This window comes from Rosa chinensis, chromosome 6 (assembly GCF_002994745.2).
Source record: "Rosa chinensis cultivar Old Blush chromosome 6, RchiOBHm-V2, whole genome shotgun sequence".
NCBI classification, from domain to species: domain Eukaryota; kingdom Viridiplantae; phylum Streptophyta; class Magnoliopsida; order Rosales; family Rosaceae; genus Rosa; species Rosa chinensis.
In genome coordinates, this window is record NC_037093.1 from 11,476,038 (window position 1) to 11,504,005 (window position 27,968).

General features: G+C 38.0%; 2 protein-coding genes and 2 pseudogenes across 2 annotated transcripts; all 4 read right to left on the reverse strand.

Annotated features, from left to right (window-relative positions):
* Nucleotides 1–543: 543 nt before the first annotated feature.
* On the reverse strand, nucleotides 544–2,072 carry LOC112168793 (annotated as a pseudogene).
* A 3,708-nt stretch (nucleotides 2,073–5,780) lies between these two features.
* Nucleotides 5,781–7,434, reverse strand: LOC112173616 (UDP-glucose flavonoid 3-O-glucosyltransferase 7). The gene has a single exon (XM_024311299.2). It carries the CDS (start codon nucleotides 7,362–7,364, stop codon nucleotides 5,904–5,906), a length of 1,461 nt encoding a protein of 486 aa, XP_024167067.1. The 5' UTR covers nucleotides 7,365–7,434; the 3' UTR covers nucleotides 5,781–5,903.
* A 1,517-nt stretch (nucleotides 7,435–8,951) lies between these two features.
* LOC112171381 (UDP-glucose flavonoid 3-O-glucosyltransferase 7) lies at nucleotides 8,952–10,661 on the reverse strand. Its single transcript, XM_024308576.2, has one exon. The coding sequence runs from the start codon at nucleotides 10,535–10,537 to the stop codon at nucleotides 9,086–9,088; it is 1,452 nt and encodes a 483-aa protein (XP_024164344.1). The 5' UTR covers nucleotides 10,538–10,661; the 3' UTR covers nucleotides 8,952–9,085.
* A 10,312-nt stretch (nucleotides 10,662–20,973) lies between these two features.
* LOC112170811 lies at nucleotides 20,974–27,955 on the reverse strand (annotated as a pseudogene).
* Nucleotides 27,956–27,968: the final 13 nt, after the last annotated feature.

Here is a 27,968-nt window from a genome sequence, read left to right on the forward strand (position 1 = left end):
TCCCAACTACATCTAGTGATCTAGGGACTCTGTTTCTTTATGTATAATCTATTTACATGATTAGCTGTGTGTAGCTATGTTCTGCTACTTAAGGTTGTAGGCATAAAAGCCATTGGAATTCCAATAAAGCTTACTCTTATACTGTAAGAAGGATATGTGAGATTGACTGGCTTGACTCAAAGAACTAGTTGATAGAGTTGGTTGTTGGCCTGCTGTTTTCGATAGGATATAATAGTTTAACCAGTCAATTTTTAACATCATTCAAAATTTATGTTTGCTAAGGTTCTTTACTTCAATAAATTTTTTGAACAAAAGCTTTCGGGAAATGATACTAATTCTTACTTCAATTGGCATCATTTTCTCCCCATTATTATTGTTGTCGTTTGGTTGAAGATTATCACCGTTACATTTATGCTGCCTATACCTCAATGTTGGATTATGATTGCATTGCCTTGTTATTTTATGACTTATAAGACGTTAAATCATAGTCTTTACTCTTTTGCATTGATTTGAACTATACAGATTCATGTAGGATGCCAACAATTTAAATTTCTGGTTGATACAACTTTTGCTTCTCAAAGACCAAAATGTTGGCATTTTGGCTAGAATCAGGTCCCAAGGAACCTCAACTCTTCAATAAGAGCAGTTAAATCGGAAAACGATGAACTGCCTTCTTCAACAGCCTTGCTTCCTATCTCTCCAAGCTCTTTAACTCTGCTTCTCATTTCCTTTGCTTCATCACCCACCATGATTTCAATCACAGCATTCTCTATGGCCTCCATCTTCACGTTGGCTTCGCTCTTCAGACTATCGTCCTCAAATGTATCCCATTTTTCAGCCCCAACAGCAACCCCAATCTCAAGCAACTGAATCACCAACTTCTCATTGTAAAACTGCTCTGCAGACACAGGCCAGGTGATCATTGGCACCCCAGCGGCCACTCCTTCAAGGATAGAGTTCCACCCACAATGAGTCATAAAGGCCCCAACTGCTTCATGTTCAAGAATTAGTAGTTGGGGAGCCCAGCCTCTTATTATCAGTCCCTTATCTTCTAACCTTTGCTCAAATTCTTCATTAGGCAACCACTCTCCTTTAGCATTCTTTTCTTTCCTGACAACCCAAATGAATTGCTGATGAGAAGACTCAAGAGCCAAGGCAATTTCTACAAGCTGAGCGTCACTGAAATTGGTAAGGCTTCCAAAACATATATAAACAACCGAATTGAGTTCCTTAGTATTAAGCCAATCAAAGCATTCATGAACTCCATCAGCAGAGCCTTCCTCTCCCCTCGCTGATTTATCTTCTTCTGCCTTGTTGCATAAAGAAACCTAGTCGATATGCCATGACTTCCTCCCAAACACCTTCCTATAGTGATCTGCATATTCTGGTTCAAGTTTGTAGAAGCTGTTAACAAGAATCCCAAAGCTCCTTTCGTCAACCTCCATAGATGCTTTGACCAGCTTGAAGAGTTCTGTTTTGGAATCCACATTAAGAAAAGCCGGTACTTGGTTTCTTGTGCTCTTGATCTCATGTGGGAGATTAGGAATAACAAAAGATTCTGAATTAGATGAAACATTCATGTGAGGTTGGTACAACATCACACTTAATGAAGCACACAATGGGAAAAAACCAGCTCCATGAAAGACGAGCCTCGGAATCCCAAACTTGGCAGCAACATCTGTAGCCCAATGAAATACAGCATCTGCAACAAGGCAATGAGGACGATGTTGGTCTAGAATTTGATCAACCTTTGGTTCAAGCATAGTGGTAGCTTCCACGAGTTTTCCCTTCATTTCTCGGGTTGTTGCTGAGTTCGAAGTTTCAATACCTTATGGCAACCCTACTTCAGCCGATGGGAATTTGATGACAAGAAATTCAATTCCAGAACCCAAACTTTTGCTTGTTCGGTGTTGTTTGGAGAGAAGTGCAGCACTGACAGGGGTGGTTATTATGGAGGATTTTACACCACGTGACGCAAATATTTTGGCAATGTCTAAGAGGGGTAAACTGTGGCCTGGACCCATAAATGGAAGAAAGAAAATGTGAGGCCGCGTATGAGCTTTCGTTTCCATGGGATTGCAAAAGAGGAGTTGTAATGCACACAGCAAACACTGATAATGATGATGATGAACAACTAGAAATGGAAATGAGAGATCGATCTAAGAGGGATTGAGTATGTGGGTATAAATAATGTAAAGTAGTGATTTCCCTAGCAAAGAAAATAGCAAGATAGAGACTTGGGTGGCAAGACTTTGTTGTTGGGTTCGAACTGAAACAAGATTGCGCTCAATAAATTATTGAAAACGTGAAGATTATTCAGTAATTTATATAGCATAAACGTGAAGATCAAACGGCAGGTTCTGTCTTCGATTAGATAGCTTGCAAATGTCTGCATTACAAAGATATACCAAATTACATATTGCATGCTTCACATGGAATATGCAATTTGGTATTTAGCATAACTCTCTACAACTTGGTCGCATCTTTATGTCATTTAATTTACTAAATTACCCGTAATACTAAAGACGAACCATACATGTCATGATATTTATACTAATCAAACTAGACATCTATTTATAGTTAACGAAACATGCATATCCGAAAGTCTTCTGATCCAAGGGTTGAGTGGCAGCTCATGCACCAAGCTCCTTGAACTTATTTGATCCTCCTCCTTGATTGATTCGGTCATGGAACTCTAATATTTTTATGTGTTGAAAGTGAAATATTTCAAATAATAAAATCTTTACGAATATAAATTACATCTCGTTCTATGTTCTTATCTAGCTCTCAATTATATATATTGCCTAATTATTTTTGAATCTCCTGTTTATAATGGCAACAACTTTTTAATCGGGTGAGCTTATGCGCGTGAAGCAAATAGTTTTGCTATATCTATGAGGGGTAATGTGTGGCCTTGGCCCATAAATGGATCGAAGGATAAAAAATGTGAAGCTGCTGATGAGTTTTGGTTTCCATGGATTAGTTTGGAAGAGAGTATACAGCTCTTATGCACAGAGCTTTGAAAATATGAGATTATAACATGGAAAGACTGGATATTAATAGTGTAATCTTCAGCCATTGCCGTAGCGAAGAAAAATTGCAAGATAAAGACTTGGACTTTATTGTCGGGTATGAAACTTTAGACTTTTTTTTTTCAAACAAACTTAGACATGTTTGTCTTTCATAAATTTAGTGGAAAAGTTGGCCATTATTTAAGTGATTGATTTAGCACAAACGCATCTTGTTTTTTCATAATTGGCAGGTGCATGTTCCAAATAGAATATAAAATTTAGATTTCAGTGACCATGCAATCATAGCCGAAAGAACACAGTGGAAGTTTGAATTTGTTATATGTTATTTAACTTAAAAGATTTACCAATAACATGCAAAAGAGTACAGACAAACCACAAGGTTGCATACAGAATTAAAATAGAGACATAAGTGACTGCAACCCCTATCCGAAAGTCCTGAACTCATCCAACAGTTCCAACTGTCCAGGGTTGACTGGCCAGCTCATGCTCCAATAAATCGAGAAGGATCAATTATTTGGACAGAGACCTCTTACGTGCGTGCTTCAATAGTCGGAGGGAGACTTCCGTAGGGCACCCGCACCACGTGACGCCCCAGCGTCACGTGGTGCGGGTCAATTAGTGTCCAAATAAGGAGGTATTTAATTTTAATTAAAAATCAGAGATAGTTTCAGAAAAAAAAAATTTAAAGGTTTTTGATTGGAGGGCCTGCGGCCCCAACACGTGGCAGCCCCAAGGAAGATTTTTTTCCAATAGTCTTTGAATCTCTTCATTCTAATTGGTCGATCAACTTCGTTTTCCAATGAATGTTTTTGGTGTAGAGATCTGAAAAATATCTTGGTAGGGACGTAAAGGAGGAAAAATTCTTCCAAAAGCAGTTATCCTCTTTATCCTATAAATAACGACCCGTTCCCAATTAACTTCACGACATAAGCAGCTACTAATAGCAAACATGACATGCTCATTTCGACTATGAAATCACAGGGGGCAGAACCCAGAATATGCAAAACATTAAGGTGAGTATTCGAGATCCCTAATATAGCTACTCGCGAAATGCTCAAAACTAATGAAGGTGGGAGCCGAACTTTCCCACACCATTGCCTTTGTTAATCTAAAAGCTAAACTAATTCTTTAAAGAAGGATTATAATTAACTTTAGCACGACCCTCTAAGCTAGAATTAACACTCACAATCCAACTTTTACAGAATGCAACTTTAGATTAATCCAACTTGTACGAAAAAGAATTTTAGAAAATTTGAATCTTAAAACAGAAAGTTTGCATATCTATCGATTGGTTTTTGTAGTGGAAACTGGACTTATGTTTGTTTTACAAAATGACAATTGCAATGTCAGACTGTCTATTTGCTTATATATGTTATTATTAAGAGAATAGACTGAAATTTTTTACTTTTATACTCTCAAAATATTAAATAACTTTATATATCTATCTAATTGTCAGGAATAAAAAAGTTAAAATTTAAATAAATAAATTTAAAAAATATATATTATTTTTCAGAAATTAACTACCTACTTCTAAACATGTAACTACGCATTTCTCCACACTGATAGGGTGTGAGCAGTTTCTAGTGAAATTAAGGGCAAATCTTCACTTTAAAAAGTTGGTTGATAGATTTGACAAAGGATAACAACAACTAATACGTAACATATGCTGCTTGCTATATTCCATGGAGTATAATAGATTAATTAATTTATTAGTCATGAGAATTTGAAACATATAATAGTGTCTTTTTTTTCTTTTTGGTCAAGTAACACTTTCATTAGATGAAACACATATTACAAAGATAATACAGAGAAAATAAGAGGCCTAGGCCCAAAGACCTGATAGACAAACCCAAACCCAAACTGAAACCAAAACCCAAAAGCTCAAAATATCAAAAAAATCTAGACCTAACACCAGACCCTTCACTGCAACACAGAGGCTTGCCACCATCGTAGTACTGGGACCAAAAGAATCCCGACAGAAGCTTGATTTCCAGAGGCCAAGTACTCGCAACCATCATTCTCCACACCGAAATTGCATGCACAGGAAGAACAACAAGAACAAAACAAAGAACTTAGTAAAGGTAGTCATGGAGGTTGAGACCACCATGCATCAATACACCACTGGTCCGGCGATGTCAACAATCTCCGGTGGTTTGCCGGTACTGTTACAATCCTCAAGTGTGAAGTTAAGTGAACAGGTCTCTATCGAGACTCCAAGGGTTGAGTGAAGATGAGGTTGTGGAAAAAGAGAAAATTCGGATGAAGATGAGAGGGTGAGGTGTTTGAGATGGAGGAGAATGGGAGGTTTGATAGTAGATCTCGAAATTTGATGAAAAATTGGGCTAGAACAAGGAGAGATAGAAAGAAAAAAAGACATAAAAAGATCTAAAACTGAGACCAAGTTCAAGAAAACTCACCACAAAAGGGTGGAGACGCACCACAGAGTGTGGAGAAACCAGAGTCTTGCCGACTCTCAAAATGGCAGAGAGGAGGAACTCAATTCCTTCCTAACTAAATATCTTTTGAAAAACAAGTATAGTGTTTATAAGAATGAATACATAAAAGCTTTGGTATATAGGTTGGAATATAGGTCTGATTCTTAATTCAGTTGGCATTATGCTGCTGAAACTAACTTCTTGCATGTTGTCTTTCAGTGGAAATAAAATTGGCACTACCTTGCATGGATGATATTCACCGCATGTTGTCTTTCAGTGGAAATAAAATTGGCACTACCTTGCATGGATGATATTCATGAGGAAAAACCTCTTCTCTTCGATGGGTTCGATCGAAAAATGTAGGTGTGCTAACAATTTAGATTTGTAATAGATGGAGGTTTTTCATAGAGCAGAAAATGTTGCCATTTGTGCTTCTTCAAGACCCAAGGGACCTCAACTCTTCAATTAGAGCAGTTAAATCAGAAAACGATGAACCACCTTCCTCAACTGCCCTCCTTGCCGTCTCTCCAAGCGCAAAAGCTTTTCGTCTCATTCCATCAGCTTCATAACCCTCCATGATTTCAGTTATAGCCATCTTTATAGCCTCCCTCTTCACACTGGCCCTGGCTTCACTTTTTACACCACCATCCTCTGACTTTTGAGAACCCACAGCAACCGCAATCCCAAGTATTTGAGTTACCAACTTCTCATTGTAAAACTGATCTGCAAACACCGGCCAGGTGATCATTAGCACCCCGGCAGTCACTCCTTCAAGGATTGAGTTCCACCCACAATGAGTAAGAAACGCCCCAACTGCTTCATGTTGAAGAATCAGTAGTTGGGGAGCCCAGCCTCTTACAATAAGTCCCCTTCCCTCCATTCTCTGCTCACATCCTTCAGGCAACCACTCTTCTTTATCATTATTTTCCTTCTTGACAACCCAAATGAATTGCTGTTGTGAAGCCTCAAGACCCAAGGCAATTTCTAAGAGCTGACAGTCACTGAAACTGTTTAGGCTGCCAAAGCATACATAAACAACCGAACGGGGTTTCTTGGAATTGAGCCATTGCAAGCATTCCTGTACATCATCAACTGAGCCTTCTCTTCCCCTAGCTGATATATCTTTTTCTGCCTTGTTGCATAATGAAACTGGGCCGATATGCCATGACTTCCTCCCAAACGCTTTTCTATAGTGATCCGCATAATCTGGTTCAAGTTCATAGAAGCTATTAATGACAATCCCATAGCTCCTTTTTTCAGTCTCATTACATTCTCTGAGCAACTTCATGAGCTCTGTCTCACCATTTTGTTTAACAAAATATGGTAGTTTGTTTCTCGTCATCTTGATCTCATGTGGGAGATTAGGAAGAACAAAAGATTCTGAATCAGATGCAACCTTCATGTGAGGTTGGTACCGCGTCACACTCATTGCAGCACACAAGGAGAAAAAACCAGGTCCTTGAAAGATGAGCCTTGGAATCCCAAACTTTGCAGCAACATCCGTAGCCCAATGAAACAAAGAGCTTGCAACAAGACACTGAGGATGATATTGGTCTAAAAGCTGCTCTACCTGTTGTTCAAGCAGTGTTAGAGCTTTGAAGAACTTTTCTGCCATCTCTGCGGTTTTACTACCCCAGTTAGTACTTTCAATCCCTTCAGGCAACCCAACTTCAGTAGATGGGAATTTGATGAGAAGAAGTTCAATTTCTAAACCCGAACTTCTACTTGTTTGGATTGCTTTGGTGAAGAGTGGTGCATTGGCTGGGGTGGTTATTATGGTTGATTTTTCACCACGTGAAGCAAATAGTTTTGCTATGTCTATGAGGGGTACAGTGTGGCCTTGGCCCATAAATGGAAGGAAGAAAATGTGAAGCTGCTGATGAGTTTGGGTTTCCATGGATAAAATTGAAAGAGAGTATATTGCTATTATGCTCACAGCTTTGAAAATATGAGATTAAAAGATGGGAAGATTGGGTATTAATAGTGTAAGGTGCAGCAACTGCTGTAGCTAAGAAAGTTCTTAAGATAAAGACTTGGGCAGCAAGACTTTGTTGTTGTATACGAACTTAGACAATTTTGGTTTGAATCAATATTTTAGTGGGAAAGATGAATATTAATGACTGATTGATAAGCATAAACGCATTTTGTTGTATCATAATTGACACCTGCCTGTTCCAAATAGGGTATGTAATTTAGGATTCACCCTTACCATGGAATCACATATAGCCGAAAGAACACATGCAACGTACTAGAAGTTTAACTTTGTTAAATGGTTTAGTCTTTAACGGACTTCATTTAACTTAATACATTACCAATAACATGCTAAAGAGTACAGACAAACCACAAGGTGTGATAGAGAATTAAAAACAAAAAATTGTGATTAAAACCCCTATCCGAAAGTCTTGAACTCATCCAACTGTCCAGGGGTTGACTAGCTCATAGCCTCATACTCCGATCAATCAAGAAGGTGGATCAAATATTTGAATAGAGAGCTTCAAGTAAAGGATCCAGCCATAATTCAAAATCTAATTAACACCTAGCTAGGTTTACCTACTTACGTGCTTCAATTGTCTTCATTCTAATTGGTCGATTAACTTCGTCTTCCAATGAATGTTTTTGGTGTAGATGTCTGAAAAATATCTTCTTTAAGAATAATAGAAGAATACAGAGGTAGGGACGCAAAGGCAGGACAAAGTTCTTCCCAAAGCATTTTTTGGTTTCCTTTTCCTCTATTTTTTTTTAGCAAAAAAGTTTACGAATTATTGTCCATTCCCAAGGTCACGACAGAAAGCAGCTACTAATAGCAAAAATGACATGCTCATTTCGATTATGAAATCACAGGGGGCAGGAACCCAGAATATGGGTAAAGTAAAGAACTCGAGATCCCTAATTAATCCAGCTACTTACCTACTGCTCAAGATGAAGGTGGAAGCCAAACTTTGGTTAATCTAAAACGCAAAGTAAATCCTTAAGAAATTAAGGACTAGAATTAACTGGAAACTTAGCACAACCTGGAGCCAGAAGTAACTAGAATCTCAAGCAAAAAGTGATGGCTAGCTCTTCCATTGTTTGGACCTTGTGAGATTGGCCGGCCGGGTTTGCTCTCCATATCGCATATGAAATTGAATGGTAATTAAGTCTTGACTCAAAAAAGTTACTTGATAGACTGGTATAAAGAATAATAATATATAGGAACATATGTACGTTGCTTGCTATATTTCATGTAGTACAAATACAATAGATTAATCAGTCATCAGTCAGTTTGAAACATGAACTTCAACCAAAACAAGTATAGTGTTTACGAGAATATATATTTAACACAAAATCTTTGGTACATAGGTCTACTTCTTAATTCGATTTGCATTATGATGCTGAAACTTCTTGAATGTGGCCTTTTGCTGGAAGTAAAATTGGCACTACCTTGCATGGATTATATGTAGTACGTGCACATATATAGGATTATTAATTAAGTTATTAGTGATCATAAGGAAAAAATATTCCGTCTTCGATCTCCAATTTATTTGAAAGTTTAAAGATACATGTAGGTGCGCCAACAATTTAGATTTGTAATAGATGGAATTTTTTCATAGAGCAGAAAATGTTGCCATTTGTGCTTCTTCAAGACCCAAGGGACCTCAACTCTTCAATTAGAGCAGTTAAATCGGAAAACGACGAACCACCTTCCTCAACTGCCCTCTTTGCCGTCTCTCCAAGAGCAAAAGCTTTGCTTCTCATTCCGTCAGCTTCATCACCCTCCATTATTTCAGTTACAGCCTTCTTAATAGCCTCACTCTTCACACTGGCTTCGGTCTTCACACTACCATCCTCCGACTTTTGAGCACCAATAGCAACTCCAATCCTAAGTATCTGAGTCACCAACTTCTCATTGTTAAACTGGTCAGCGAACACCGGCCAGGTGATCATTGGCACCCCGGCTGACACTCCTTCAAGGATAGAGTTCCACCCACAATGAGTGAGAAAGGCCCCAACTGCTTCATGTTGAAGAATCAGTAGTTGGGGAGCCCAACCTCTTATAATAAGTCCCTTTCCCTCCATTCTCTGCTCAAACCCTTCAGGCAACCACTCTTCTTCATCATTCTTTTCTTTCTTAACAACCCAAATGAACTGTTTTCCAGAAGCCTCGAGACCTATAGCAATTTCTACGAGCTGAAAATCACTGAAACTGCTAAGGCTTCCAAAGCATATGTAAACAACCGAATTCGGTTTCTTAGAATTAAGCCAGTTCAAGCACTCATGAACTTCATCAACCGAGCCTTCCCTTCCCCTTCCTGATATATCCTTTTCTGCCTTGTTGCATAAAGAAACTGGGCCGATATGCCATGACTTCCTCCTAAATACCTTCCTATAGTGATCTGCATAATCTGGTTCAAGTTCATAGAAGCTATTAATAATAATCCCGAAGCTCCTTTCTTCAGCCTTTCTACATACTTCGAGCATCTTGTTGAGTCCTGTCTCACCATTTTGAGTAAGAAAAGTTGGTAGTTCGTTTCTTGTCGTCTTGATCTCATGCGGGAGATTAGGAATAACAAAAGATTCTGAATCAGATGAAACCTTCATGTGAGGTTGGTACAACGTCATACTCATTGCAGCACACAAGGGGAAGAAACCAGGTCCATGAAAGATGAGCCTCGGAATTCCAAACTTGGCAGCAACATCCGTAGCCCAATGAAATAATGTGCTTGCAACGAGACAGTGGGGACGATGTTGGTCTAAAAGCTGCTCTACCTGTTTTTGAAGGGCAGTTATCGCTTTATAGAACTTTTCCTTCGTCTCTTGGGTTTTTACCAACTTTGTTCTTTCAATTCCTTCAGGCAACCCAACTTCAGTAGATGGGAACTTGATTACGAGAAGTTCGATTTCTAAACCCAAACTTTTGCTGGTTTCGATTGAGTTGGAGAAGAGTGGTGCATTGACAGGGGTGGTTATTATGGTGGATTTAACACCACGTGAAGCAAATAGTTTGGCTATGTCTAGGAGGGGTAAAGTGTGGCCTTGAACCATATATGGAAGGAAGAAAATGTGAAGCTGTTGATGAGTTTTGGTTTCCATGAGGACTTGCGAGAGAATATCAGTAATGCACACTATGATGTTGGCGAAGATCTAGAAATGGAAATGAGAGATTATACCATGTATGGGATTAAAATTGAGTTTTAATATATCGTCTAATTCCTTATTTGATTAAAAAAAAAACCAAAAACGGGTTTTAATAGTCTAAGGTATCCGCTTCTCTGGCTAAAAAGAAAAATAGCATGACAGAGACTTGGGTGGCAAGATCTGTCTTGTTTCATTTGGAAAAGGTGAATCTGCTGCTTGTCGTTGATTGAGAAGTCTCTTGCGAACATATGTGATCAAAACCTATCCGAAAGTCTTCAACTCATGCAAGGGTTGATTGGCAGCTCATCAGGCTGCAAGTTGGCTCCGAACTTCAAATATCTGATCATCTCTGTGATTGATTCGATCATGGAACTCAAACAACGAACTAGGCTTCAAGAATAAAATTCCAAAATTGAAGAACTCGACCCCACATGTACTTAATTATGTGCTTCACTTTTCCTTAAATCACCGCATTGTTTGACCATTTCACCTTCAGAGTATTCATAGAGATTTGTTGGATACATGCATTTAGAAATACTTCATTAAAAACTATACAAAAATCGGTGGAGATCCAAATAGTAAATGGAAAAGATATTTAATATCCAAAATAGTTGCATTCATTCAGCATGTTTCATAATCTAAACCGTTTGTCTTTTAAATTTAAAGATCTTATATGTAAAAAAAAAAAGAATAAAAAAAAATTATCAATTGTAGGTGAGTAACTCATCTAATTATATCAAACAATTGGACGGTTTTGATGAAAGTCAATATTCCAATGACTAATTTTTAAGCCTTTGAGGTTAACCCAAATGGTAAAGGAGAGTAGATAATTTGATTAGAATTGGAGGAGTGAATTGAAACTGTCCACTTCTTTTCAAGAGAATATCCATGCACCATCAAGAACGAAATAATCTGTAATGAAACCCTCCAAATGATCTGCAATGTAATCTTTCAAGAGATTATATCTAAATTATCCTCCTTGCTTTACATTTGCAGTTGTGCTGGGTTTTCTTTAAACGGGTGAACTCAATACTACTATAAGGCTCTTGAACACCTTACAAGTTAAAACACGTACGTATAAACATGAAGTTGTAAAACACAGAATTGTTCAAAAGTTAAATAAACATATAAATCAAAACAAAAACCACGGACTTATCGTTCCCATCTCGAAAATGATCAAATTTAACTTCAATATTGTAGGTATTGATTTGATTTGCTTTTGTTTTTTTTGGGTAAAACCTTTAGCTTTTTAACTGCTTCTCAGCAGCATATATACGTTACCATCTCACACCCTCTCTCGTATGTCTCTGTCTATCTTCTCTCCCTCTTAATTTCTCTGTAAAATTTACGACTTCTGTACCAGGAAGAATTTTTCTTGTTAAATTGGCCAGTGATGCGACGACTTCGTAGAGAAAGAGTCAGAAAATTAAACTGAGAGACGACACAGCCTACTCTCGTTTTGGCTGATAGAGAGTAAAGCAATGAGGGTAATTTTGGTCTTTTACACTAGAAAAAGTGGAGAGGGGTGTCGTCTGGGTCTAGGTTTGGGCCTACTTGAGGCACCACTCTTACTCTTAGTTTAGTTTAATTTATTTTTGTTTTCTGTAGCTTGAAACAGAGTTGACTTGTGTGATTGTGATGCGTCTCTCACGATATTATACATCGACTATTTGTGATGATGGTTAATCTGCAGCTTATCATGAACATTCACTAGTCGAGAGGTAGAGGTTTGACTCATAACCCAAATGTCATGCCGGTGTTTATGGCATGTTGCCAATTGAGTAGCTATCTTTGTTATCTTATAGTGTACTGGAAATTTGTAGCTAGTTTTTTTTTATTTTTTATTAGACTTAGGATGAATGTCCGGGTCCGCTGATCTGACTTGAGTCAGAAGTAGACCATTATGGCTCCTGCTTTTCATTGTGATCCCGATCGTAACTTTTTTCCTTTACATGAATGTAATTGTCTCCATTTAATCAAAAGAAAGATACTAACAGTTCAATATGTGTTACCCCTAGAACGCAATGGTTGTCCATTTGATTTTTTTTTTTTTTTTGATATAGAAAATAAAAACTACAAAACAAAACCCTTAACACAATCCCCTTCCAACCGATTCAAGCGGACTGCTAGGACACAGAAATGGGGAGGCAATTGAGCCAAACAAAACTAATTCCAGCAGTGAGGCCTAAATCAACAATATAGTCAACAACAAATTTACTTCTTCGTAAATATGCCTCAAGAAGATGAAGAAAATTAAGAGGACACGATTCTGACATCAACTACAAGAGTTTGAATTCTACCGGAAACATCAATTTCCCGTTAATACAGTTCATTCGATTGTTAATTAACACTTTTTTTTTCAACCTCTATGGCTTTCTCTCTTTAGTTTTGTATTCCCCCTTATCTTCTTTTCGTTCTGCATAAGCCTTTCTCTTCTATTCCCAGAGAAGACATGATGGTTGCTTTTTATCTATTAAACAAATAACCAAATTTCTTGCAATTCACCAAATTAGCAAACCACTATAAATCTCAAATTGTATGACTGCATCGTGAAAGACTATTCATATTTGACAAGAGAAGATAGGAAGAGACTTGATATTTTAGATATACATTTTGGTTTATTTTAACCAACCAACGGCTGCAGGTTTGTTTTCTTTTTCATTGAGAATTCCACATCTGGAATTGGAACAATCCATTGTCAGGAAAAGCGGTCAGGTTTAATATTTTGAAAGAAAGAAATTATAGTAAGAAGTTGGTTGTTTTCGCTGTTAGCTTAAAAACTTACGCGGAAAAAAAAAAAAAAAGTACAACAGAAAAATAAGAGTAAGAAAGGCCCTTTCTGTCCCATTGATGTGTTTATAAGTTGTTTGATCTCTTTAAGGATTTTCAAAATGGAATGCTCTCATGTTGTATGACATACTGCAAGTCTTTGATATGTTCCAACGGTCTAAAATTAGAGAGTAATATATAAGGCAAGTAATCACAGGAGAACAATTAACAGATTAAATCTGGAAATAACAAAGCTTGGCAAGAAAACATACCGAGCATCAAGCTCTTCCTTAGACGAGCACAACTCTGTCTCTCCTACTTTCTTATTGGCTTTGAAAATTTATATATCAATCAAAAATTAGGAATGGCTGTCAAATAAAGAGTTGAAGGAAAGGAGACAGCCTGACTGCAAATAAAATCACAGACCTTCAACATAGAAATTGACCTCCACCAGTAATAAGTAAACCTGCAAGAAGAATGAATCAGAACAAATTGCACATCAAAAAAGAAAAATATCATAAGATCGAATGCAAAATCAAACAGACCATGTACATATACCTGATGCCATAGATAGGATTTCAGATTCTCATGGCCTTGACTCTACATCATCTGCAAAGCTTGTAGTACCCAGAGATTCAGATTAAGAAAAGTCTAGTCATCCATTTAGTTTCGCTATTTTATCTGTTTTGGTCTCAGTTGTGTGATTGTGAATCCTTTTAGGTACAGTAGTATAAATGTGTAATATTTGTTGTTCTTTTGACAGATTTGGCTATCATCAAAGCCCTGCAGGCTTGGATTAAACTCAAGATTAACATTAAAATGTTTGAAGTTAATTTATTTTATGCATTTCTTTATTTTCCAAGGCCTTGGAGTGCGTACTTCAGACTCCATTTTCATTGCATGCATTTAGGGGAAAAGATAACAATACAGGAGTGCGTACTAACAAAGAAATCCAGTTCCAACCTTTCTGTAATCCACAGAAAATCTCCGTGAAGAAATTATCAATATCAAAACCCAATAACCAAATTTGCAAACCACCAAAGACAAAGCCCAGATAGCGTATCCCAAATTAAAGCCCCAAACACCCAAAACAAATGGAACCCAGATGAGATTCCAGGTGCAAGCAAGAAACACTTATCAGCAATCAATCGGTACTGGGTTAAATAGCGAGCAAGTAAAGATTTCAAATTGAAGAACAAAGACTCGAAGAGAGTGGCTTCTTACAGTGTATAGAAGCCAACATAATAAAACAATAGGCTGATAGTGAACAGTTGGTGCTCCCATAGAACTCGATCGGAAAAGTTATGGATAGTTGTTGCTCGCTGTGCTGTTGTGAAAATGGGACTCGATATACAGTGATTTCGATGAAGACTGAAGTGTTTGATGAGTTTGGCTTGGTCTGTAGAAGAAATTGATAGTGACAGAGTGAAGCGGTGGATCAGCATATCAATTTTCTTCTTCCCCTGTCGTCTCCCCTCCCTCTTCTTCAGTCCAAACCCACTCCACTCCTTACACACCTCTTCTAGCTAGCTTCATGCCTCCACTGGTTTGGTTTGCAAACAACTATTTTACCTTTTAATAATACTTGTGGGATGGATGAATCTAAACAAGGATCTGGATACTTGGACAGGCCTCTCCCCCATAAGTACGTTCACCACATGTTTTAGTTATTTCTATGGGTATGTAACAGGTATTATGTTTTTTGAGAATGGACTAAATATAATTGAATATATAGCATATATTCATAGTTGAAAACTTGTAATATAAACTAGCAATGGTACCCACGCTTTGCAGCATGGATTTGTTTTTGGTAAAAATTTACAATAATGAAAGATATAATTGAAAAATGGCTTTATTATTGATCAAACTTATAAAATATCATATATTACATTAATAGGAATAATATTTTTGTGAAGAGACGCAAACCGTTCCCGATTGAACTGCTCTAAAAAGTACTTCCATATCATATGATTCCTTCAAGCATTTGATTTCCATCACCACAAACTGTTCTTTGAAAGCAAGGACATGAAATCAAAGTTTGCACCTTCAAAGAAAATAGTTGACAATAAAAGCCATAGTTTCTGGTAAAGCAATAATAAACGATTAGGGTCTGCATCTTCACATTGAAATTTAAACACAAAATGGGATTCAAATTTGCTCACCACCAAAAATATTGGTGGTGATACCACCACTCAATATAAAACTGTCATGTGTTATAAAACACTAGCATTTATCCATACATGCTCTGCAAGTTATTATTATTATTATTATTTTTTCTGAAATAAAAAAGAAAAGAGTTGATTATTACAGAGAAAATATAATGGGAGAGAGAAAAGTAGGTTGTGGGTATTTTTAAATTTTTTTTTTAATAAAAGTACATTTTGTAAATGTCTCAATTATCCTTGTGATTTAATTCATTCTCAATTTATTAATTTTCTAGGTCAATTTTGTCAAAATTTTCGATTTTGACTGACAAATGCTCTTCTCTTAATAATAGTATAGATATAGATAATTATGTTGTAAATATTATTATCTATAAGGATGTCCATGTAATTACTCATTAGTTATGTACTTTGATGTAAACTCTATCTCTATATAAAGGAGGCTAATGAGACTGAATGAGAACACTTCTACTTCCTCCCTACTATTCTCTCTCCATATTCTCTCTACTTTATAACACGTTATCAGCACGCTTTACTCTCATTTTTTTTTCCTGAAAACTCTATGATGATCTACGAGTTTTATTGTGCAACATTGTTGCTCTTAACTATAACTCATGATCTATGATTTTATTTATAATCTATGTCAATTAGGTATATCAGGGTTTATGAAGATATACAACATCATATATATCTAGCCGATGTTTGTTAATTACTAAATTGCACGGACACTATTCCTTATATATGCTATATATGCGTTTTCTTTCACTGGATTCCATTATGAGATAATAGGAATCGCAGCCCACTTTGCCCTTAATCAAATCTTATAATCATAAATGGGTGCCATTGATTCCTGTTTATATATGTTATTTATCTCTAGCACCATGACATTTCGTTTCTTTTGTTTTTGTTTTCAAGTCTGATACGTCTTCTATGAGTATTATCATGTTTATTTTTATATAATATATAACTTGATAATCATGCAGAACAGACTTGTTCTCTCTATCACATATATATATATTTCAATACTACAGCATATCAATTATTTAATTTTTTTTGTTTTTGTTACCCACATGATCATTATCTTTCTTTCTTTCGCACTGGTTAATGATCACGATTAGGACTTGGGATGTTTGATACCATTAAGATTCTGTTTGTTGACCTCCATAATGTCTCTAACTCATGTTAATTGGTTACATAAGTATGCATCAGTTTTCTTTTGCCTATTTCGTTCTCTATTTTTTTTACTGGGCCATTCAATATGAAATAAAATCTCTATTTTTTTCTTCCTTTCGTATTGGATAATTATGCCATGCATGAGTTCAGTTCTACATATAGAAGGAATCGCAGCTTTTATATGGCCACATCCCTTAGTGGTTGCACAATCTCAACTCCTCTTCTGGGTAGAGAAAATATGACATTAACACTGCAGATATCATATAGCCCGGCTACGGTAAGACCATTCCAGACCAAGGTATGTCAATCTCTAAGGAAGAAGGGAAGAGAGGAAATATGAAAGTAACGTTCCTCGTTGAGTTCCCTACTTCTCTAACACAGGAGCAAGATTGGATGTTGTTACTATTTTAGAAGACTCTTAAATGAAAAAGTGCCTCTGTCAGAAGCTCTCATGGCACAATGGATAGAACCCAATACCTCATTGTAAAATGAAATCAGAGTATGTGTTTTTTTAGTTTTTTCTTACGTTTAAGTTCTGGAGTTTGATTTTCTCTTTTTACCATCTATTAGACAATTGAATATAATTAATCCATATTTACATGTGGTTTGAATTTAAAGAGCCAGAAGGAATTTACATGTGAAATGAAGCTCTTTAGAGTTTATACAATTACGAGGGCCAGAAGATCCTCAGAGCTATACAATCGAATTTATAAACTCATCTTAATCCCCAATTATAAGAGGGCCTGAAGTTCCTCTAATTTTTTTTTTCAATAATGGGGTTCAAACCACCTCTAGAAGTTGTAGTTCGAGGATGGACACTAAGTCAATGCCAGAAGCCTCTTGACTATACATTTTTTTATAAAAAGAATTTGTCCAGAAGACAATATTGCTTTCTTGTGCAATTTGAAGAGAGATAGAAGATTTTCATGAACCAGACCAGAAGTTCTGTGTATTCTCTTCATTACTGGAACAAGAAGTTTCCATTATTATTTTATTTATTTTCTTGCATTCTATTAATTTCTTTTCTTTCGTTAAGTATTTTTTTTGTTAATCATACGGACCAACAGTCCTATACCTCGAACATATGAATTTTGAGTGTAATATTTTTGAACCAGAAGTTCAAAATTTCATAGCAGAACTTGAAGTTCTAATAGTAAAACTCAAACTCGAAGCTTTGAGTATAAAATATAAATTAGTTAAAACTGAACTTGAAGCTTCACTTTAGTCACCTCGAGCCTAAAGTTTCGAGCACTAAATTTATTTGAACCCGAAGTTCAAATTATGAAATCTTAGAACTTGCAGTTCATAGAAAAAATATTCGAACCAGAAGCTTCGATTACACATATAATTCATTATAGTTTATTTGACTTTATGTTAACTCAACTAGAAGTTTCGAGTAAATTTTCAGATGTCAATTGATACATTCTTCTTTATGCTTGCTTAAAGCATTCCACCTTAGAACCTGAAGTTCTAATTGTGCAGACTCAAGCCTTAAGTTTCGAATGGATATATAGACAATTTATCATAAAGTTTTAATCTGGGTCAACCTCAAGCCTGAAGATTTGAGGGGATTATTTTGACACCAATTTAAAAGTAAGCAGATATTTAACCGTTGGTTTATGACAAATGAGTATGAGTATACCCCAAATTTGTGATCGTGAATTTTTGTACTTAAAAGAGATTAGAACATGTAGTTCCTTGATCCTTAATTACATGTGGACTTGAAGTTCCTCAATGATCATACTGACTGGATGAGCACCTGAAGTTTCTCACTTATAAGTTATGGTCATGAAGCTTAAACTTGACATTTCGAATATATCATTTTGGCTAGAAGTTCGAAATGCATTTGATGTTAATCTACATCAAACAATAATACAATAATTGAACTCATGTTTTAACTGTAGAACACAGACCAGAAGCTTCGTGTATAACCTATGAGATCCACCGTTCAATTCTTACAAATTTGTTTTGTGTCATCTTCAAACTTATGTTTTGAATGACTTTCAAGCAATGCAATTTTATCCATGGTGTCCAGAAAACATTATTAAGGCTTATGCTTATGAGACTAATATAACAATCATCTCAGATCTTACATATCTGATTGATGGCTCTAGAAGAGCACATATTATTGTCTCTTTGCATCCTGCGTCTCCAATATTACCAGGATGTATAACCTCTCCCTCTCATGGATCTCATTGATAAGAAAGCTGATTGACATGACTATTCCATGAAATGCCACTAGAAGTGGATCATGGGAAGAGAGAAACCATGAGTCAATGTAAATACTGCCCTAACATCCACACATGTGAGAAAATTGTAAATTAGGCTTGTGTCGCGGTACACTATATGGTGGATGATTATCAAACCACTTTTGAAAGGGCACTGGTCAAATTAAAGTGCATTGACTAATAAGAATATTGAGATTCATTTCACATGCCTGATGTCTTTTGCTTACAATAAGCAAGTTGTAAGCATTATTATTGTCTCTTTGCATCCTGCTTCAGCATCTAGCTTGGAAAAAATTGGGATTTCTTGTTATCTTGATTTCATCTGGGGATTAGGAATCACGAAAGATTCTGAGTCAGTTGACAACTTCCTGTGAGGTTGATATATCATCACACTCAATGAAGCACACAAGGGGAAGAAACCAGTTCCATGAAAATATAGCCTTGGAATTCCAAACTTAGCAGCAACATCGGTAGCAACTAGCAAAATGAAAGAAAGCATCAGCAACAAGGCAATGAGGACGATGTCCGTCTAAAATTTGCTCGAGCTGTGGTTCAAGCAAACTGGCGGCAGTGAAGAACTTTCCTTCCATCTCTGGTGTTGTAACTAACTCAGCCTTCTCACATTCTCGTGGCAACCCTACTTCGACAAATGGGAACTTGATGAGAACAAGTTCAATTTCATGATCAAACTCCGAACTTTTGGTTCTTTGAGTTGCTTTGGAAAAGAATGGTGCATTCAGTGGAGTGGTTATTATGGTGGATTTGACACCATGAGAAGAAAATAGTTTGGCTATATTTGCAAGGGGTATGCTATGGCCTTGAGCGTTGTATGGAAAGGAAAAGATGTCAAGCTGCTTACAGGATTTAGTTTCCAAGGGGCTGCTCTACACTAACTGTGATAAAGGCGGCAAAGAATTGAAGATGATAATGAAGAAAAACAAGTAGTGTCGGCTAAGGGCTTAATTGCTACACCGAATACATAATTAGAGCATAGTCTCATCTGGAGGCAATGCAGAATGGTAGGTTTGCATCCTACTGACATATCTAACGTCTTGTACACTTTACAGTTTTTATTTTAATATGTTCAGCATTCTATTGGCTTTGTTAGTTTAGTGCAGTATAACATTATGTTAAGTGGAGCGAATATGATCATGAGCAAGAATAGTTTAATATAACTAATTCTGTTAAGTGAGCAAAATTGTTCTTACCTTCAATGAGTTTCAGGTCCCGAAACAATGCCATTCTCACACAACCACAGTGAGAAGGACTTTGTCAATAATATATGTGTCTAGTGTGTCCTGTACTTCATGTTCAGTTTGATGCTCGTATATATACATATAGAAATAATGCATGGTTGTCTTTTTGCTTAGTTGGAAATTAACTAAACAAAACATCGGTTTATGGTATACTGTGAGCTCGATTATGTTACTTTCTAAAGAAGCAGTTACATGTAGATATGAAATCTTTTCAGAAGACAAATATAATGGCAAGAAACTAATGTAGACAGCTAGGTTGTCGATCTATATGTCTAGCTTTGGCTTGGACATTGAGCTCTTGCATAGGCACGATGAAAGTACTAGTGTTGTTGAAGGAGAAGCAGTAGGGAACTTCTTGTGCTCCTGGCAGGCCATGCTATAAGTTTTATAATGAGCCAATTCTTTATAAGCTGCCTGTACTTCATCGACATCTTCACCTCCACCATTACTCTTTAAGTCTTTATCTGTCTTTGAAGAGGTCGAACTGATCGAGTAGCAGGACTTGTACTATTCTTGAGATTGAAATATTGTGGATGAGGGTAGAGGAAATCATTGGGAAAGTAGTATTGGAGGCCAGACATGTAAAGGCCCTTTACTTCTGTTATTAGTTTGCCTTTATGCATGAGTGATATGAGGCTATTTAGTTGCTTCTCAAATATTTTGCTTCTCCATCTTATGCATCTTTAGGTGTTTATTAGTTAACACCATCAAATTAGCTAGAAAACATAAACCATCAAGTAGTAATAGGAAACACAATCAACATAGTCACTGGAAACATAATCAAACTAGGAAACGTAATATTATCACAGGATAATGTTTCTCAAGAACATCACAGTGGTTTTCCGAGCAAACTGAAATTGGAATAAAACTTCACAGGACCTGAAATCTTCAATTACAGCATTTATATCCTAGAAAGATGAGCCACCTTCTTGAACAGCCCTTGTTGCCATCTCACCATGCGCTTTGGCTTTGCTTCTGATTTTTTCAGCTTCACCATCCACCATGATTCTAGTCAAAGCCTTTTCTATGGCTTTCCTTTTCACACTAGCTTCTCTCTTCACACTATCCTCCTCAAATGTCGACCACTTTTGAGCACCAACAACAACCCCAATCCCAAGTATCTGAGTCACCAACTTCTCATTGTAAAACTACTTCGCAGACACCAGCCAAGTGATCACTGGCACCCCAGCAGACACTGCTTCAAAGATAGAGTTCCATCCACAATGAGTCACAAACCCTCCAATAGCTGCGCGCTCAAGAATCGCTACTTGGGGAGACCAACCTCTTATAATCACTCCCTTACCTTCCGTTCTCTGCTCAAACCTTTTTGGCAACCACTCTTCTTTTTCTTTCTTTTCTTTCTTCACAACCCAAATGAACTCCTGCCCACAGTCAGATATCACAAGATTCAGAGAATGAATTTTCTGATATATTATTACACCCATTCTGTGGTGTATATAAACCAATTACAATCGTACTACAACTATTGTGTACTACTGTACTACACAATATATACAAGGTAAGTAGTTATAACAATATATTCCCTTGTAATCTATTCCTAATAGGGATAGATGACTCACAATAACACTTCCCCTCAAGTTGGCGCATATACAACAACCATGCCCAACTTGCTTAGTGAATCATAAAAGGCCTTCCTGGAAACTCCTTTGGTAAGTACATTTGCAAGTTGCTCTTCGGTTGGAACAAAAGGAAAGCTAATGATTTTGGCATCTAGCTTCTCCTTTATAAAGTGACGATCATGCTGTACTGGATTTTGTGATATGTCAATAGCTGCCTTGTTGTCACAATACAATTGCATGGAATTTTTGAGTATGAAACCCAGATCACGTAACAGATTTCTCAGCCACAACAATTCACACACTCCATGAGCCATACCTCTATACTCGGCCTCAGCACTAGAACATGCCACAACTTTCTGTTTCTTACTCTTCCATGTAACCAAATTACATCCCACAAAGGTAAAGTAACCTGATGTCGACCTCCTGTCTATGATATTTCCAGCCCAATCTGCATCTGTGAAGCCACAAACCTCAAGAATGTTGTTCTGTTTAGAAAATAGTACTCCCCTTCCTGGAGCTGACTTCAAGTACTTCAGAATTCGCATAACAGCATCCATGTGACTCTCACTCGGATTATGCATGAACTGACTCACCACGCTTACTGCATAAGCAACATCTGGTCTGGTATGAGCCAAATAAATCAAGCGCCCAACTAACCTCTGCTAGCGAGCTCGATCAATAGGTACCTGATCTAGATACTCAGCTAAACCATGGTTCTGCTCAATAGGAGTGTCAATAGGTCTGCAATCCAACAAACCTGTCTCTGTCAGCAAGTCAAGAACATACTTTCTCTAGCACAAATAGATTCCTTCTCTCCCCCTGGCTACCTCAATTCCTAAGAAGTACTTAAGCTCACCCAAGTCCTTCATCTCAAACTCAGAGGCTAGCTGTCTCTGCAGTCTATCCATCTCAACAGTGTCATTACCAGTGATTACCATATCATCCACATGGATAATTAGAGCTGTTACCTTCCCCTGTTGATGCTTGGGAAACAAGGTATGGTCCGAGTTGCTCTGCCTGTAACCAACCATCCGCATGAACTGTGAAAATCTTCCAAACTAAGCACGAGGTGACTGTTTGAGACCATACAGAGACTTTCTCAATTTACATACAAACTCACCAGGAGAAGCAACTACATACCCTGGTGGAAGGCTCATGTATACTTCCTCGGCTAACTCTCTATGAAGAAATGCATTCTTGTCATCAAATTGTCGGAGTGGCTAGTTTAAACTAGCAGCGAACGAGAGCAGAACCCGAATAATATTCATCTTGGCAATAGGAGCAAAAGTTTCATCATAGTCTATACCATACGTCTGAGTAAATCCCTTTGCTACAAGACGTGCTTTGTATCGATTCACTGATCCATCTGCATTATGCTTCACGGTAAACACCCAACGACAGCCTACAGCCTTCTTGCCTTGTGGTGGAGGCACAAGTTGCCAAGTACTGTTCTTCTGCAACGCCTCCATCTCTTCATCCATAGCCTTCCTCCACTTTGGATCCCCCAACGCATCTGCACTTTGTTAGGTACTGATACAACAGATATTTGATTCACAAATGATTCATATGACTTAGACAACCTCCTAGTGGACATATAATTGGCTACTGGCCGGATATGTTGATTTGGCAGTAAGAGTAGGTTCATATCTTTTGGCTGATTGACCTCGAGTGGTCCTATGTGGTAACACATATTGCTCAACATTAGACTGACTACTATTAGTATCAGTGGATGGACATACCTCAAATAGATGATCTTCAGTACCAAGAAGCTCTGGGTCAGGGGTAGAAGCGATGGCAGGAGGGGCAGTTGTGTCTTCAACCTCATTTGGGACTATGGGAACTGATGCTTCTGCTGCTGGAGGCGGCGAGCTAATAGTTTCAACCGGATCCGTCAAAATACCTCCAGGTTGTGTGGCTTTTCCTTTTCCCTCTGATTCCTTCCCCTCTCCATGATATAGCTCTTCAAAATATGAATTCTCCCCATGAAGAGCGGTATCTGAAGAGGAGAAATAACTCATGTCTTCAAAGAAAGTAACATCCATAGTGACATAATACTTTCTGGTGGTTGGATGATAGCACTTGTACCCCTTCTGATGACCTCCGTAGCCAACAAACACACACTTAAGGGCCTGGGCATCTAACTTAGACCTCTGATTTTGGGGTACATGGACAAAGGCAACACAACCAAAAACACGAGCTGGAAGATTGTGAAAGGATGGTAAGGAGACATGAGAGGCGAGAACCTCAAATGGAATTTTGCCCTGAAGGACACTGGATGGAAGACGATTGATAAGATGAGAGGAAGCATGGATAGCATCGCCCCAAAGATACTTAGGCATATGAGCACTAAAAAGAAGGGCACGAGCCATATCAAGTAAATGACGGTTTTTCTGTTCGGACACTCCATTCTGTTCTGGTGTTTGTGGACACGTGGTTTGGTGAACAATCCCATGGAGTTTAAAAAACTCTTGGAACACATGATTAACATACTCCCCCCCCCCCCCCCCAATTGTCAGAATGAAGGACTTTAATGGTGCTATGATATTGTGTTTGAACAAGATTACGAAAGGTTTGAAAAGCGGGGAAGACTTCATCTTTGGTTTTAAGAAGAGCAACCCATGACAATCTCGTATAATCATCAATAAATAACACAAAATATCGCATACCCGATACAGTAGGCTCTCTAGAAGGTCCCCAAACATTAGAATGAATCAACTCAAAAGGAATAACACTTTTATGAGAAATACTAGGAGAATAAGTAGCACGATGACTCTTGGCCAAAACACATGTTTCACAATGTAAAACTGACTCATTCATACCAATAAACAGAGTAGGCATGGTTTTCTTCATAAGACTAAAAGATGGATGCCCTAAACGGCGATGCCACAACCAAATCTCACTTAGCTTATCAGAAGTCAAAGTCAAAGCGGTTCGGGATTGTGCTCCTGGTTTCTCTCCTGCGTATGTCTGATCCAGATGGAACAACCTGCCCCTCAGATACCCCTGACCGACTATCTCCCTGGTGAGAAGATCCTGAAAAATCACATACATAGGATAAAAGGTTACAGAGCATTTAGACTCAGTGTTCAATTGTGGGACAGATATCAAGTGATGAGATAAGTCAGGCACATATAACACATTATGAAGTTCTAAAGTGGGAGTAATACGCACGGACCCTAACCCTAACACAGGAAAAGCCTCACCATTGGCATTGGTGACATAGGACACTGATGGGGAAGACAATTCAGTAAAATATGATTTGTCATAAGTCATATGATCGGAGGCACCAGGATCAATAATCCATGTATCAGAACCAACAAAGTTAGAAACTTTTAAAGCCATACCAATTTTACCTCGACCAGCTATAGAGGCTGTAGGGGTAGCTCCACCTGTTGTATGATGATCTTGGCCAGCTACTCCATAGAAATCCGGTTCTTGGACCAAGTGAACCGCAACTGCTTTCCCCTTAGGGCGATAACCTTGCTTTTTAGGTTTAAGGTGTGGGTTCAACTTCCAACAAGTCTCCCGAACATGCCCAAGATCGTTGCAATAAGAACATTGAGGACGAGGACGGTTGGTGAAGCCTTGTGGGAAACCTTGCTGATGAAGCGGGGCTGAACTCTGTTGCTGAAGGAAAGGTGCAGGTGACTTGGCTTGAATGGCTAGGCTAGATACTTCAACCTGTACATGTTTGACACTTTCCTATTGAGACTCATCCTTGCGGATGTATGTAAAAGCTGTGTTTAAACTAGGAGGGTCTGTCATTCTAAGCAATTCTCCCTTGGCACTGCTATGCTTCTCATCAAGCCCTCTCAGGAAGACATGAATCCTTTCTAGTTCCTTCTCCTTCTGGTACCACACAAGATCTTCCTGATTCTTGATCTTGCAAGGACGCTTCTGATCAATTTCTGCCCATACATTCTTCAGCTTGGTAAAATACACAGCTACTGGTTGCCCATTTTGTTGCATACTAGTAGCCTTACACATCAATTCATGAACCTGTATAAAATCAGACTCATTGGTATACAGATCTCCCAATGTCTTCCATATTGTTTCAGCAGTTTCACACTGTTCTACCAACTGTAAAACATCTTCAGTCATGGCTTTGAACAGGAGAGCCATCACAGATCCATCATCATCCTCCCACTTAGCATAGGCATCCACATCTTCCTCACTAGGAGTTTTGATTGTTCCATTCACATGCCCCATCTTGTGTATGCCACGAAGATGGACAGACATAATCTTCTTCCATGTTCGGAAATTGGTACCATTGAGTTTTGGACCACCAAAAGAACCACCATCTGAACTTCGAACAGAAACCTCAATCTTTTGGATCTCATTCATCTTAGAACTCTGTGCTTCACTATCATCTCCACCCATTGCAACAAGACAGCAGGAAAATCACACAATCACAAAGTATGCAGCAGAATAAAAGGGACAAGAAGATTCCAAAAAATAATTAACGTGCAGATTTGAATTTATTTTTTTTATTTTTTTTTGGAACCTGTTACGGGTTGACTTGTTGCTGGTAATCAAGGGAGACTGAAGGACGCCGGAGACTGAAGGATCGAATAGAGGAAGCCGGAGACTAAAGAATCGAATAGACAACCGGACTGGGTTGTTCTCAGAGGTTCGGCGGACAGAAGCAGTCGGCTAGGACGACGGGCTGGTGATCCGGGCGACGGAAGCACGGGACGGGTCGGGTTGCGCGAACTGGGTGGCGCCACAAACTGGTATGAACGGAGCGACCAGCATTCGGGAAGCAGCCCCGAAACTGGAGATCTAGAGAGCTGGGTCTTCGGACGACGGCGTCTTCAGACGCGAAGTCCATCTGGGCAGCTGGGTATTCGGACGCGAAATCGATTTGGCTGAGTTAAAGCTCGTCTGATTCCGCTTTGACTGTTTTGACGTCCGAGTTGAAGCCTTGGTCTGATAGAAGTCGGTCCCTCAAAAGGAGACAAAGACTAGGCTCGGCTTAAAGGCAGAAAACGACAAAACAACCCTAGGGGTTTGGTTTTGTATCAACTCAACTCCTCGGATTGAGGAAAAATTGGACAGCTAAAGAGACAAAGTCCTCTCTGATCTTTGCTCTGATACCAAGTCAGATATCACAAGATTCAGAGAATGAATTTTCTGATATATTATTACAATCGTAAATGAATCTTTGCTCTGTGGTGTATATAAACCAATTACAATCGTACTACAACTATTGTGTACTACTGTACTACACAATATATACAAGGTAAGTAGTTATAACAATATATTCCCTTGTAGTCTATTCCTAATAGGGATAGATGACTCACACTAACACCCACTAGCCTCAAGCCCTACTGCAATTTCTAGAAGCTGAGAATCACTGAAATTGGTCATGCTGCCAAAACATATGTAAATGACTGAACTGGGTTTCTTAGAATTTAGCCAATTGAAGCAGTCATTTTCTTCATCAACTGCTGCCTTGTTGAACAAGGAAACTGGGCCAATATGCCACGCTTCCCTTCCAAAAATATTCCTGTAATGATCTGCATAATTTGATTCGAGTTCATAGAAGCTGTTAACAATAACACCATAGCTCTTTTTTTCACTCTCTATGGATGCTTTGACCAATTTGGTGAATTATGTCTCAACATTTTGATTGAAGAAAGCTGGTAATTGGTTTCTTGTCATCTTGATCTTATCTGGTAAATTAGGAATGACAAAAGATTCTGAATCGATGAAACCTTCTTGTGAGGTTGATACAATAACAGGTTTAGTGAAGCACACATTGGGAAAAAAACAGTTCCATGAAAGATCAGCCTCGGAATACCTAACTTGGCAGCAACATCAGTAGCCCAAGCAAAGAAAGTATCTGTAACAAGGCAGTGAGGTCGATGTTGGTCCGGAATTTTCTCAATTTGTGGTTGAAGCAGAGTGGTAGCTTTAAAGAACTTCTCCTTCATTTCTGGGGTTGTGGTCAAATTTGGCCTTTCAATTCCCTCAGGCAATCCAACCTCAATAGATGGGAATTTGATGATAAGAAGTTTGATATCAAAACCAGAACTTTGGATTGGTTTAGAAAATAGTGGTGCATTGAGGGAGGTGGTTATTATGGTGGTTCTTACGCATGTGAAGCAAATAGCTTGGATATGTTTATGAGGGGTATAGTATGGCCTTGACTCATATATGGAAAGAAAAAAATTTGAAGCTGTTGATGGGATTTAGTTTCCATTGGGTCAACTATC